The sequence below is a fragment of the Pristiophorus japonicus genome, chromosome 12 (assembly GCF_044704955.1).
Source record: "Pristiophorus japonicus isolate sPriJap1 chromosome 12, sPriJap1.hap1, whole genome shotgun sequence".
Taxonomy (NCBI): domain Eukaryota; kingdom Metazoa; phylum Chordata; class Chondrichthyes; family Pristiophoridae; genus Pristiophorus; species Pristiophorus japonicus.
Window position 1 is genome coordinate 23,820,050 of NC_091988.1, and position 14,104 is coordinate 23,834,153.

Consider the following 14,104-nt stretch of genomic DNA (forward strand, 5'->3'; position numbering starts at 1 on the left):
CTTCCAAAGTTGATTTGAGGTATTTGTTTAAGATGCAAGTAGTTTACATATTTAATTACACTTCCAATCTCAAACCCATCCTTCTTTTTTGTAACTACTTATTTAATTATAAAAACATATGAGGGGGAATTTTAATTCCTTCTCCCCGGCAGAAACAGGGCAAAATGCGAATTAAAATCCAAGCGGTGGACTTACTGCTCTGTGGCTAATTTAACGCTGTTGTTTTCTTGAGCAGTGCGCTGCCTGTTTGACTGAGGCGGGAGCTTCATGAAGTCATGTAAACTATGGTCCTATGATGTCGTTGGACACCCCAATGCAATTTTAACTGCCTACTGAGCAGAACATTCGCTAAGGTTGCTAAGTATAATCGGGTGAACACGAAGTGGAAGCCCTATCAAGTAAGTTTAAAACTTATCCTCCTGGAGCCAGGAGGAGTAGAAGTGCTTTTCTGGGCCACACATAAAAAGTTTGGGCCTTTGTCCTCCCGGGTACCCAAACTTTCCCACCCACAAAAACCCCCAGTGACATGCCTGATTGCCAGCCTGGTGGCCTTCAGATTGCCAGATCTTCACATGCCCAAAGTCAGCAAGCTTTTCGAGATGCCTATTTTGGCAGACAGCCAGCCGACTGGCGGAATGCTAATTAGGACCAGCCATGAAAATGGATCAGTCCTTGCACTGCAGCTCCTGGGCGGTGCCCTAGGTGCCTTACTAGCTTTCAACCCAGGAGTTAAAATTCCCCATATATTCTCTCCCTCTTATTTCACAGAAAATAGTAGGATCATACAGCACAGAAGGGGGCATTTTGGCCCATCGGGCCAGCTCTTTGAAAGAGCTATCCAATTAGTCCCATTCCCCTGCTCTTTCCCCATTACCCTGCAAAATTTTTTGTTTTCAAGGGCAATAAATGCTGGCCTTGCCAGTGACAGACACTTCCCAGGAACTAATTTTTAAAAGTATGGGGGAGAAATTCAGCTGCTTAGCACCTCCCATTAGCACCTGGTGGGAGGCACTAATGGAGTGCTAAGGGGTTAGCGACCGGGCATGGCGAATGCTGCGACTCCTGCGAAGTTCGGTACCGGTTTAGTGCTGGTGCTGACACTTACCGCCTGGGCCTCTAGCGCCTCGCAGATCGTGACGTCATAAAGTGCGCAGCACCCCGTTATTGCCCCGGATGTGAAATTGCCTCCTGCCCCCTGCTGTATCGTCGGGCGTCAGGAAGAGGAGGCATTGTCAACTCGGCTGGCCGCTTGGGAAGCGCTAATTAAAGGGAATGGTTTTAGGTAGGCCAACCTTTATTATTTGCATCAGTCGGATGCCTGCTCAAAGTTTTTGATATTTCACTGGTGCAAGATGTCCAAAGCCTGCTCCTTTGTGAGAGTGTTTGGGGCTGTAATGGCAGTTGCGCAGGTCGCCTTGAAAAACAGAACTGCCGACAAGTAGGTTGTGTGGCATCACTGGCCCTTCCGTTTGAGCGAGGGGAGCAGCCTCTCATGTCGTTACCAATGCGCTCAAAATTGTTTAGCACTCTGCCACTACCGCCCTTGCTCTCGGACTTTAGCGCATTAAGAGAAGTGGTAGGCGATTGGCTTAGCACTTCATTTCCTTCTTGGCGCGCTAAAGCTGAATTTCCTGGCAGGAGAGAGTCAATAGAGCCTGGCACTACTTTTTCTACTTTTCAAAAGTTCGCGGAATTTCCATTGAAAGCGTATTTGTTTTAATTGTTGAAGCTGTGAAGGGAACGTTTTCCCCACTCATTTGATTTTTTAATGACCACCACCTGATCCTTCCCCGTGGGTAGGGCCGGGCTGTCTGATTGATTCTGGCAACACTGACTTAGATCACCATAAAATGTGTCACTTAAGCGTCTCCTTTAGACATCCGCTCAACAATACAAAAAAACACATCCCAGATAATACCTTACAATTTGCGATGGCTTAAAATATATAAAAAGGTGAAAAAAATGAAGGCCTAGAAATTGGACATTGACAGAAACTTGCCGATATCACCGTGGCCTTGGATTTACGGCCGCTGAAAATGGCCGTAGCACTACCGGTCAACAATTCGCGCTGGGGACTGGAGATTTGTATTACAGCGCTAACTTACCACGGAATACCCTCTGAGTGGCATTAGTGGAGTCATCCAACCCAAGGTTCCCGTCATGAAGTGGTGTTGCAGCATCTTACAGCCTCTGTGAACGATGCTGCGGAGTGCGCAAGGAATTGTGGGCAATTAAAAGGGCCATGAATTAAAGGCACAATGCATTCAGAACGACCAGAAATTAAAATGCAGTGAAAAAATGCAGTTTTCAGCCTGTACTGCATTTCAAAAAATATATAACATTATAAAGAGGTCCTGAAACAGAGTCTTCAGCACTTAGAGTTGAATTCCCTTCTGATGCTCAAAAAATGGGAAAAATACTTCAGCACGAACACAAATGGCTCAGTAAGCAAGGGAAGGGGCACCCAGGGTCTCACACGCAGCACTCCGGCTTTGTGCAGGGGGTCAACACTGCAAGAGAGGTCCGCTACCCACAGGGGCCAGGGGGGCCTCCAGAAAGAAGGATGTGGGACCACATCACTGAGACCGTCGCTGCCAGCAGTGTCATCCCTCACCCCCTGGCTCCAGTGCCCAAAGAAGCTTCATGAAGTCAGACCATTGGTCAAGGTCAGTGAATGCTTCTTCCAAAAGCCGTCTCTGAACAACTGCATTACTAGCCTCACATACTGTTCAATGCATGACTCCCCACCCCCAATCCAAAACCAGGGGTCACAGTCTAAGGATGAGGGATAAGCCATTTAAGACCAAGATAAGGAGAAACTTCTTCACTCAGAGAATTGTGAATCTGTGGAATTCTCTACCACAGAAAGTTGTTGAGGCCAGTTCGTTAGATATATTCAAAAGGGAGTTAGATGTGGCCCTTATGGCTAAAGGGATCAAGGGGTATGGAGAGAAAGCAGGAATGGGGTACTGAAGTTGCATGATCAACCATGATCATATTGAATGGTGGTGCAGGCTCGAAGGGCTGAATGGCCTACTCCTGCACCTATTTCTATGATTCTATGTTTCTATCACGCGCAGATATCAGCTCAGAAACTGGCACTGCACCTACTTTAGAGGTTAGTGCAGAAGTGGGATCTGCACAGGACGAAGTGCTAGGCATAAGTGGGCTGCAGCAAGGCTGGGGGAAAGGGTAGCTGGGGGCCAGTTCACAAAGGGCGAGTTCACAAAGGGCGAGTTCTGCTGCACACAACTTAGCTGAGGACCTCGATGGGGTTGCCTTCAGAAGAAAGGTGATGGGCATGCACATCAAATTGCTAGGTGCAATGGCAAGCCTGCCAGAGAGCCACTTAGCAATGTCAAAGAGCATGGAGGAGTCCGCTTCCAACATTGCAGGAACTCTGCGCAGAGTTTGGAGGCCAGGATTTCCAGGCTGGAAATGGTGGATGATTCTGGAAGAGCCCGTGTCGACCCAGCCATGATGGTGTATGTGATGGGCGATTTCGCGGCTGCCATTACAGCTGGCGGTAGAGCGGCGGCCGCCATTTTTCCTTTCGACTAACATGGTAACAAGTGGCATTAAACCAACCAATTTCTAGGCCTAGAACTCTGAACCTTTTCTATCTGGTTGTTATGTGTCTCATATTTTCTTGGTGCATTGTGGGTATTTTACTTCCACAGCAGCCAAATAGAAACAACTCCCATGATGCATCTCCCTTTCTCTCTCACACAAACCAGCAGCTAGAAATCCCAGCTCCCAGGTGGAATTTCCAAATCTAGTCTCAGGCTCCAGATAAAAGGGAAGGCCTAGCTGGGAGAATCTTCTTGCATTTATAACATTAATTTCACAATTTTATGTGAAAGTTTAGTCATGTTTTTAGAATTGTTAAATTTCTTTGTTAAATAATGTAAGTGGTACTTCTGGCTGTATTTACTCATCTGAGTGAAGAACACTGTGCAAAGAAGAGTAAGTTTGTCAGTGTTATGATACTGGATGGTTAGTGAAAAGTAGCTTTAAAAATAAATGCTTAGTTGCTTGGCTTGCTGCTGGTTACTCCCTTCTCATTGGTATTTTCTGGCACTTTTCGATCCATTCACATTTAGTCGGGCAATTAGATATTATATTGGTAATTTAACGTAATAAATAAGTCGTTATTTGGGCCATTTACATTTTGTGGCCTAAAGACATGTTAAACTTTGGAGATATGATAACTTTGAACGGTATGACATGTGTATTAGCTGTAAGACTTTTAATTGTGTAGATTTAGTTCATCGTATTGAAGAAAATGATGCACCGAACTATACAGAAAGTTGACTTGCCCTCAACACAGCGTATATAACATGATTAATTCAACGGAATTTAACAATTTCTATTTCATACTATATTTTCAGTCCATGAATAAAGATTTATTGCTGTATTACTATCTTCAACAAGAAGTGTGTGCCGTTGCTGTCCTGGGTGATGAGTTTATGTTATTATAGACTGGTTTATGAATGAGATCTATCTATCAATTTTAAATATAACCAAATGTACATTAATGTAAAATGTTACACCAGGATGGAATAATTGGTCAACTCACTTCTGAAGATTATTAAGCAGGTAATCCATGAACATTCTGAAGCATAATGAATTTACACTGTAGAACTTCACACAAATCTTTCACAGTCTGTCTCTAAACTCATAAATGAAGGACTTAATGGTTCATACATTGAATTCTGATATACACAACACACTATCAATTTAAAAGCGTACCTGAAAGGATAAGAAAATCCTATCTCAATGTTCAGGTTACTTTCAGACTTGTTCGCACAGTCCACACTGACTTTCAGCGCTCCAGAGTAACCACCACATGTTGCAAATGCAAAGATTGCAAAAATCTGTCAAGGGAAAGAAATATTTAGGCATTTGATATACGTTGGCATTTTCCTACTGACAAGGCAGAATCAAGATTCTTAGTTGTGAAAAGTTACATTTGTAACATGACCTATTTGGAAAATATTTGAATGTTAGTCGTCAGACGAGATTGCATTGTGTACTTATGGAACTGACTGGTGCTCCTGGACTTATTCATGAGTTTGAGGCTTCTGTGAATGGGAGCTGAAGAGAGATCCACATTGAAAGCATCTAAACCACATATTACCTGCTCTGAGCAATGTAAATCTCAATACCTTCTTAACATTTAAAAAATGTAACTTCTTCTAGAATTAAATAATTAGAGGGCATTATAGCTACAATATATATGAATCAAAATTTAAATAAGGAAGAAGATTTTTGTTCATCCCCTGCCAACAATTCTAATGTGAATGACAAAGTACAAACATTATTTCTCAGGAGCCAATGTGGAGAAGACCAATGTAAATCCAAAGCGGGATACACATAGATGACAAAAAAACTGTAATTCAAAATACATGTTGACTGCATTGTATACTCAAGAAATGATGAAGTGTAACTACATGAAGTGCAACGCAACCGACTTCATTTGTTCCTTCACTTTCTTCCATGCCTACTCTGTGTAACCTTTTTTAGAAATAATCTGCCATGCTATGTTTTATTGATCAAGCTATTGACTGTAATAGTTTTAGTGCTGTGTAATAGTTTTAGTGCCGTGTTATGGAAAACACAAACTGAAAATTATGCCATCTGGCTACTTGTTGAACTTTTGAAACTTGTAGAATATTTAAGAAACAATAGGCCAGAATTTGCAGTGGGTAATAACGGCGAACTAACAGCATTCGTCATTATTACCCCGCCATATCGCAAAGAGTAGGAATAAATGGGCCCTTTTCAGAATGGCAGGCAGTGACTAGTGGGGTACGCAAGGTTCAGTGCTGGGACCCCAGCTATTTACAATATACATCAATGATTTAGACGAAGGAATTGAATGTAAGATCTCCAAGTTTGCAGATGACACTAAGCTGGGTGGCAGTGTGAGCTGTGAGGAGGATGCTAAGAGGCTACAGGGTGACTTGGACAGGTTAGGTGAATGGGCAAATGCATGGCAGATGAAGTACAATGTAGATAAATGTGAGGTTATCCACTTTGGTGGAAAAACAGGAAGGCAGAATATTATCTGAATGGTAACAGATTAGGAAAAGGGGAGGTGCAACGACACCTGGGTGTCATGGTACATCAGTCATTGAAAGTTGGCATGCAGGTACAGCAGGCGGTGAAGAAGGCAAATGGCATGTTGGCCTTCATAGCAAGAGGATTTGAGTATAGGAGCAAGAGGATTTGAGTATAGGAGCAGGGAGGTCTTACTGCAGTTGTACAGGGCCTTGGTGAGGCCACATCTTGAATATTGTGTACCGTTTTGGTCTCCTAATCTGAGGAAGGACATTCTTGCTATTGAGGGAGTGATTGAGGGAGTGCAGCGAAGGTTCACCAGACTGATTCCCGGGATGGTAGAACTGACATAGGAAGAAAGACTGGATCGTCTAGGCTTATATTCAATGGAATTTAGAAGAATGAGAGGGAATCTCATAGAAACATATAAAATTCTGACAGGATTGGACAAGTTAGATGCAGGAAGAATGTTCCCGATGTTGGGGAAGTCCAGAACCAGGGGTCACAGTCTAAGGATAAGGGGTGAGCCATTTAGGACCGAGATGAGGAGAAACTTCTTCACTCAGAGAATTGTTAACGTGTGGAATTCTCTACCACAGAAAGTTGTTGAGTCCAGTTCGTTAAATATATTCAAAAGGGTGATAGATGTGACCCTTACGACTAAAGGGATTAAGTGGTATGGAGAGAAAGCAGGAATGGGGTACTGAAGTTGCATGATCAGCCATGATCATATTGAATGGTGGTGCAGGCTCGAAGGGTCGAATGGCCTACTCCTGCACCTATTTTCTAAGTTTCTATGTTTGAAACTGACCGCAACCTCAGGATGTAATACATGTGCATCTAAATGTGGAAGTTCTGAAGTTGTGGTAAGTCATTCACTGCTCTGACACTGGGCTATCTGGGCTTGCAGGTGTCCCAGAGGAAAGTCATTACATATAGTCACAAGTTAATTGCACTGTGGACCCTCCACATAGCAGGCAATCGGTATAATCAGTGAAACTTTTACACCGTGTATGTGTGTTAAATATCCCATTAAATGTTAAGCCTTGTTGGATTGGGTGTAACTGGGGTTTTAACAGCATATTGGCTGTTAAACATTCTAGCCTGAAAAACTAATTTTTATATTTGTAGAGTGGCAAATGGTAAAAATTACAATTTAAAAAAATGTTTGTTCATGATAGTTCAGGTTCTGCTTATCCCCATGAGAGAGTCCCAATCTTTGTTTCGCTCGCGTTAACGTTTTTTAAAGTCTGGGTTGAAGCAGCGTCTCATTTCCTGGTTTCACAGTCTGTGAGAACCCTGCAATGTGATTGGCTGCTTAGATAGCTTGTTGCTATCACAGCAGCATCGCATTCTCATTGCAGGGCACTGAAATCAACTGAACGACGAAAAAGGCAAACCTCAGTGCAGCTTTCTTCGGGGACAGCGGCAAACGCCTTTGCTTTGCCATTGAACGCAAATGGTAGACCGAATGGATATGATAGAATAATAAGTAAATAATAGTTGAATTACAGATTGGGTTTACATCCATTACTCTTTACTTCGGTTCATTGCAAAAAGGCAGTTACTGTAGCAGACCTGGATCTCCTATGATCTGAAATTTAAGGTCATTGTACTGAAAAATTAACAATGATCCTTTAATCCTGTTATTAAGAAGTGGAAACCCACATGGGGGTGCCCATCTTGTTCAGTTTAAAAGGCAGAAAAACACCACTGTCAGACCGCCGAGTTCAAGTTAACGGCAGTGGTCAAATCAATTTACAAGAATTATAATTACAAGAATTAAGAATATGACAATACAATGCTTGATTTGCACAAAATTTTAAACTACTTGAAAATAACTGAAAGGTCCGAAATCTTAGTGTTTTTTTTTCCAGAATCTTTTAACTGAGCTCTAAGGAGTGATTTAGCCCCACTGAACCCCTCCCACTGCCATAACATGGCAACTAACAGGTGAAATGAACTGGAAAATCAACAGGACTTGTATCGTTTTAAGACAGGCTTCAACACCCCAGATGAAAGAAATGTTTCCTCACAAGGCACACAATCATGTTATTAATGAATTCAGGTAGAAAGGAGGTGAACAGCATGCTCTGGATGCTCTTGCGGGTTTCAATTGCTTTTGATACCTGATTTGCATATCAAATAATTTAGCTCTGAGATAACACCTCCGGCTCTGACAGGTGTCTGCAAGTTTCACATATATTAAACAGTTCAAATACATTAGGGGATTTTTAATGCAATTAACTTGTGACTTTATGTAATGACTTTCCTCTGGGACACCTGCAAGCCCAGATAGCAATATAGATATCCCTAGAAAGTATTTACAACGATTTTAATTTGCAACAGCTCTACAACTATTTTATATCATACAATTAACCAAGTGCCCTCCTTGTTAAAGGGAGAAAGTATTTACATGTTGGCTTTGAAATTCAAGTGCCACGCCCATGTTTCAGCTGCGAAATGGGCACCTACGTGTCCAATATGGTGGGTGGCATGCTTGTGCTCATTCCACACCAGAAGTGTGCCGCCCACCATATTGGATTGGGCTACTCCATAGGTGCTCAGAGCACATACTAGAATTGTTAACAGCTGATTAAAATATCTAAGTAAGGGCCCTATGCTTGTTGTAGGACCATTTTGCATTATTGGCCTGCCCCAACACCTGACTTGTCACATGACAAACTTGCACAGCAACTTGTGGCACTAACAGGCAGGAAGATAGGAACAGAAGTAGGCCATTCAGCCCCTCCAGTGTGTTCCGCCAATTAATTACATCGTGGCTGCTCTGTATCTTAACTCCATTTACCCAGTTTGGGTCCATATCCCTTCACACACTTGCCTAACAAAAATCTATCAATCTCAGTTCTTACATTTTCAATTGATCTAACCTAATTAGCTGTTTGAGTGAGAGAGTTCCAGATTTCCGCTACCCTTTGGATGAATAATGACTTCCTGACATCATCCCTGAACAGCCGAGCTCTAAGTTTAAAGATGATGATCCTTTTTCTGGACTCTCCCACCAGAGGAAATCGTTTCTTTCTATCTACCCAGTCAAATCCTTGAATCATCTTAAACACCCCAATTACATCATCCCTTAATCTTCTATACTCGAAGGAATACAGCATTTCCACACAATTTAACCCTCTAAGCCCCAGTATCATTTCGGTGAATCTGTGCGGCACCCCCTCAAGTGTCCTGAGGTGCGGTGCCCAAACCTGAATGTAATACCCCAGTTGGGGTCTGACGAAGTCTCTAAATAACTGAGCTTGGAGTTTCCACTCGATTGCTCTGGTTTTTCATACAATTCACCCAAAATCGGCATAAACTGCGATCTTTTACGTTAGTTTTAAAAACATTGCATTAGAAAACTTGCATTTATAAAGCACCTTTAATGACCTCAGAACACCCCAAAGCACTTTATAGCCAATTAAATACTTTTGAAGTGTAATCACTGTTGTAATGTAGGAAACACGGCAGCCAATTCTCACCAGCAGCAAGCTCCCACCAACAGCAATGTGATAATGACCAGATAATCTGTTTTTGTAAGGTTAATTGAGGAACCAAATCATCAAAGGCAGTCCCTCAGGATCGAGGAAGACTTGCTTCCACTCTTAGCATAAGTTCTTAGGTAGCTGAACAGTCCAATACGAGAACCACAGTCTCTGTCACAGGTGGGACAGATAGTCGTTGAGGGAAAGGGTGGGCGGGGAGCCTGGTTTGCCGCACACTCCTTCCGCTGCCTGCGTTTGATTTCTGCATGCTCTCGGAGACGATATTCGAGGAGCTCAGCGCCCTCCCAAATGCACTTCCTCCACTTAGGGTGGTCTATGGCCAAGGACTCCCAGATGTCAGTGGGGATGTCGCACTTTATCAGGAAGGCTTTGAGGGTGTCCTTGTAACGTTTCCTCTGCCTGCCTTTGGCTCGTTTGCCATGGACGAGTTCCGAGTAGAGCGCTTGCTTTGGGAATCTCGTGTCTGGCATGTGAACTATGTGGCCTGCCCAGCGGAGCTGATCACATGTGGTCAGTGCTTCAATGCTGGGGATGTTTGCCTGGACGAGGACGCTAACGTTGGTGCATCTGTCCTCCCAGGGGATTTGCAGGATCTTGTGGAGACATCGCTGGTGGTATTTCTCCAGTGACTTGAGGTGTCTACTGTACATGGTCCATGTCTCTGAGCCAAACAGGAGGGCGGGTATTAATACGGCCCTGTAGACCATGAGCTTGGTGACAGTTTTGAGGGAATGATCTTCAAACACTCTTTTCCTCAGATGGCCGAAGGCTGCACTGGCGCACTGGAGGCAGTGTTGGATCTCATCATCAATGCCTGCTCTTGTTGATAGGAGGCTCCCGAGATAGGGGAAGTGGTCCACGTTGTCCAGGGCCACGCCGTGGATCTTGAGGTTTGGGGGGCAGTGCTGTGTGGCGAGTACAGGCTGGTGTAGGACCTTTGTCTTACTAATGTTTAGCGTAAGGCCCATGCTTTCATACGCCTCGGTAAATACGTCGACTGTGTCCTGGAGTTCATCCAGGACACCGGGGATAACTCCCCTGCTCTTCTTCAAAAATGCCATGGGATCTTTTACGTTCATCTGAGAGGGCAGACGGGGCCTCGGTTTAATGTCTCACCTGAAACACGCCCTCTGCACTGTACTGGAGTGACAGCCTAGATTTTTGTGCTCAAGTCTCTGGAATGGGACTTGAACCCACAAGCTTCTGACTCAGGCAAGAGTGCTACCAACTGAACCACGGCTGTCAGTGTATGAATTATGCTTATGTTATAACGGACTAAAATTGAGCCCAAGGGCAAACATCATTCTATATGCACCAAAGAGTCCTGAGCAAGAGTTTTCACAGAATGATTACTCTAAAGGTTTGCAAAAAGAAAAACTCAGAACTCTCAGAAATGTCTTCTATAAAAGTATTACAAAGTGATTATATCTGTCATCTTTGACAACATAATTTGCCTTAATAAGATCCTTTCCTGTGCTAACTATCAAATAGCTCATGTATAGATACTGTCGGCTACATTTTCTACCCATTAACTATGAATGGGCGACAATTTGTAGCCATCCATCTAAACATAATTGGGAAGCCCATCATTCGAAAGGCCTCGATCATTAAGTTAAAATGTTCGAATCATCTTACCATTGGAAGAAATGCTCAATTTTATTTTAGATTTCCCTACTGTTCATTTTTATAGAGTAAAACTTTTCTAGTAATAATATTTTTCATGTTGCTCATGTTAATTAATTGCTTTGCATCCTCGACTGCAATACTTGTCCCATGACATTTTAGAAAATTGCTTCCATTATTTCCTTATTTATTCATCCTCCCATCTTGATTTCTTCCCAACAACAGTGATAACAGTTTGCACCTATAATATAAAGTACGTTACCAAGACATTTCACAGATAGGTATAAAGGAAACGGATATTGACCGAAGAAGTTTAATGATCTGAGCAACAACAATAATAACTTGCATTTATATCGTGCCTTTGACAGGAGCATTATCAAACAAAATTTGACACCGAGCCACATAAGGAGATATTAGGGCAGAAAAGAGGTGAGGTTTTACGGAGTGTTTTAAAGGAGGAAAGAGAGGTACAGAGGCAGAGCGGTTTAGGGAGGGAAAAGGTGGAGCGATTCAAATCGGAGATGTGCTGAAGGCCAGAATTGGAGGAGCACAGACAGCTCGGAGGGCTGCAAATGTAAGACTCCTACTCACATCTCTCTTACTGTCTCCTTAGCCCTACACCACACTTAGCCCAATCACTCACCAGCTTCCCTGCATTGTTTCCATTATTCTCTTCCTATCACAGCAGCATACTTCACTGAACCTCCTTCTCTGTGACTGACACACTCTGCGCAGTGTTACTGTCCGCGCAATTACTTCTCTCACTTCCTCACACCTTTGCCATCTTTCATGTACTATTACCGCTATTCTAGCACATCTTCATCCTTTCACCACACGACACATTAACACATTCCCTTTCTTCTTATAGGACAAGCTATATCGGCACACAATAACAGCAAACAGCTACAGACTGGAGGATGGCTGCCATCCATCCACATCTTGTCCCCATTAGAAGAGGTAGCAATGGAAACTGTGGGCAGGGGGCATATAAGTAGCATTGTGACTGAGGCTGGAGGTACACCCTGCAGGGCCCAGATGCACTGTCACGAAACCTTACTCCTACAGGTATCTCTTCTTCCTGCTGTTAGAGCTGTGACAACTGGCAGGATTGGTGGTCCTTCCTTATCCTCTTTCTCTTTGTCCATGGCTTCCTGTCAATCTTCCCGCTCCTGCGCTTCCACTTCTTCCTCCCCAGGTGGCTATGAGGGTTTCCTCCTTCGCAGGGAAAAGTTATGAAGCATGCAGCTTACCATCACGAATCTGGAGACTCTCTTAGGCCTACATTGCAAGATGTCTTCAGACCTATGCAGGCAGCTCAACTTCTGTTTGAGAATGCCAATTGTTTGCTCAATCAGAGATCTGGGCGGGGCATGTCTCATTGTAATGCTCTTCAGCATATGTGCACACGTTAATGAGATGTGTCATGAGCCATGTGCTCAAGAGATACCCCTTGACCTCAGTCAGCCAGCCTGATGCCCAATGGTCTGGGTCGAACAGAGAGGGGATTGTCTGGCACAGCATACATGCATCCTGAGAACTGCCAGGGAACCGGGCAAAGAATTGCATGATGCGCTGCCTGTCATCACCTCTGATATGGAGCATGCAAGACTTTGTGGGTACAATGAACGATGCCCTGTGTTTGTTAATAGCCTATATTTTTGGTGAAGCCCAGAACACTTTCTTCTTGTTTCGCTGCCTCCATGGGAAATCGATGGACTCGATGAGGACATCTGTCACCTGCTTGATGCAGCAAATTGGTTGATGTTGACAATGTTATCTGTTGTAGCCGGTAATGACTCTAAGGTGTGGAGATTCAAGGCCACAGTCACCTTCAGAGCCACAGGCAATGATGTGAATGACCTGGTGCTGGGCTGCAGGTGATGCTGCAACAAGTGACATCGTTCTGTCACAGGCTCCCCGGTGAAGTGGTCATGTCGGACACACTGTTCCTCAGTTAAATACAGGTAAGATGCTCTGTTCCTGTAGACAATCATGATGTAAGGTCTCCTATGCTCTCCCCTCCTCCACCATCTTCTCGCAATAGTTGTAGGTCTCTGCGATCTGACTCACTGCTCTTCCTCCTCAGCATCCTCCAATAGCAAACAAAGCAGCACAGCCATGTTGGCAGGGTCTAATGGACCGAACTTGGTGAAGGCCAAGTCCCGCCCAAGTGCCGCCCAAAAGGCCGCCGATGGTCGCCGAGAGACTAGGCGGTACTTTGGGCAGGAAATTGATGAAAATTAATCGACTCCCGCCCGCACCAATCTGGCATCTCGGCGGGCGGGAGGTCACTTGCGCCACTTGGCTGTCCGCTGATGTCAGCGGGCGGTTCCTGGTGGTTCTCCCCTCCCACCCACTCCAGCCCAAGTGCAAACTGGCACTGGGAGCAACCCAAAGAGGAATGTCGGCGGATCTTGGCAGCAGTCGGCGGTAAGACCATCAATTTCGGCCCCTTGTTTTTGAAGAAGCCCCTGCACAGAGATTGTCCTAAAGTTCCGAATAATCAGTGCCAACATTTTTTAACTGAGTTGGAGCAGCCAACACAACCAAAAAAGAAGGCTTACTTTAAAGAAGCTGAGGATCCCTTTAAATATCACTGAGCAGCTTCTTTCCAGACTATTGGCACCAAGGATTGGTGGGCGGATTTAAAAGTTAACGTATACAGTGTGCCCTCAGATCAACTTGGCAATAGTGTCCTTAACGAGATCTACGGCCCTAATTTTAATATATTCAGGAGGTGCCATTGCTTTCAGGTGACCATGTTAGATGACTAAAAGTCACCTGATCCAATGTGACAAACTGTGTGGGTCAGCGGGCGTGAGCGGTGGCAGGTCAGGTGATAAAAGTGTTTTTTTGACAGGGTCATGGCTGTCAAGCTGAGGCATGAGTTCAGTGGCTTTTTT

At 44.1% G+C, this 14,104-nt stretch overlaps 1 protein-coding gene across 1 annotated transcript in view; it reads right to left on the reverse strand.

Moving 5' to 3' along the window:
* Nucleotides 1-14,104, reverse strand: part of synpra (synaptoporin a) — a 556,851-nt gene that overhangs the window by 178,770 nt on the left and 363,977 nt on the right. Inside the window, exon 3 of the mRNA XM_070894759.1 lies at nucleotides 4,753-4,877. Coding sequence (XP_070750860.1) covers nucleotides 4,753-4,877 — 125 coding nt within the window. The remainder of the gene's footprint in view (nucleotides 1-4,752; nucleotides 4,878-14,104) is intronic.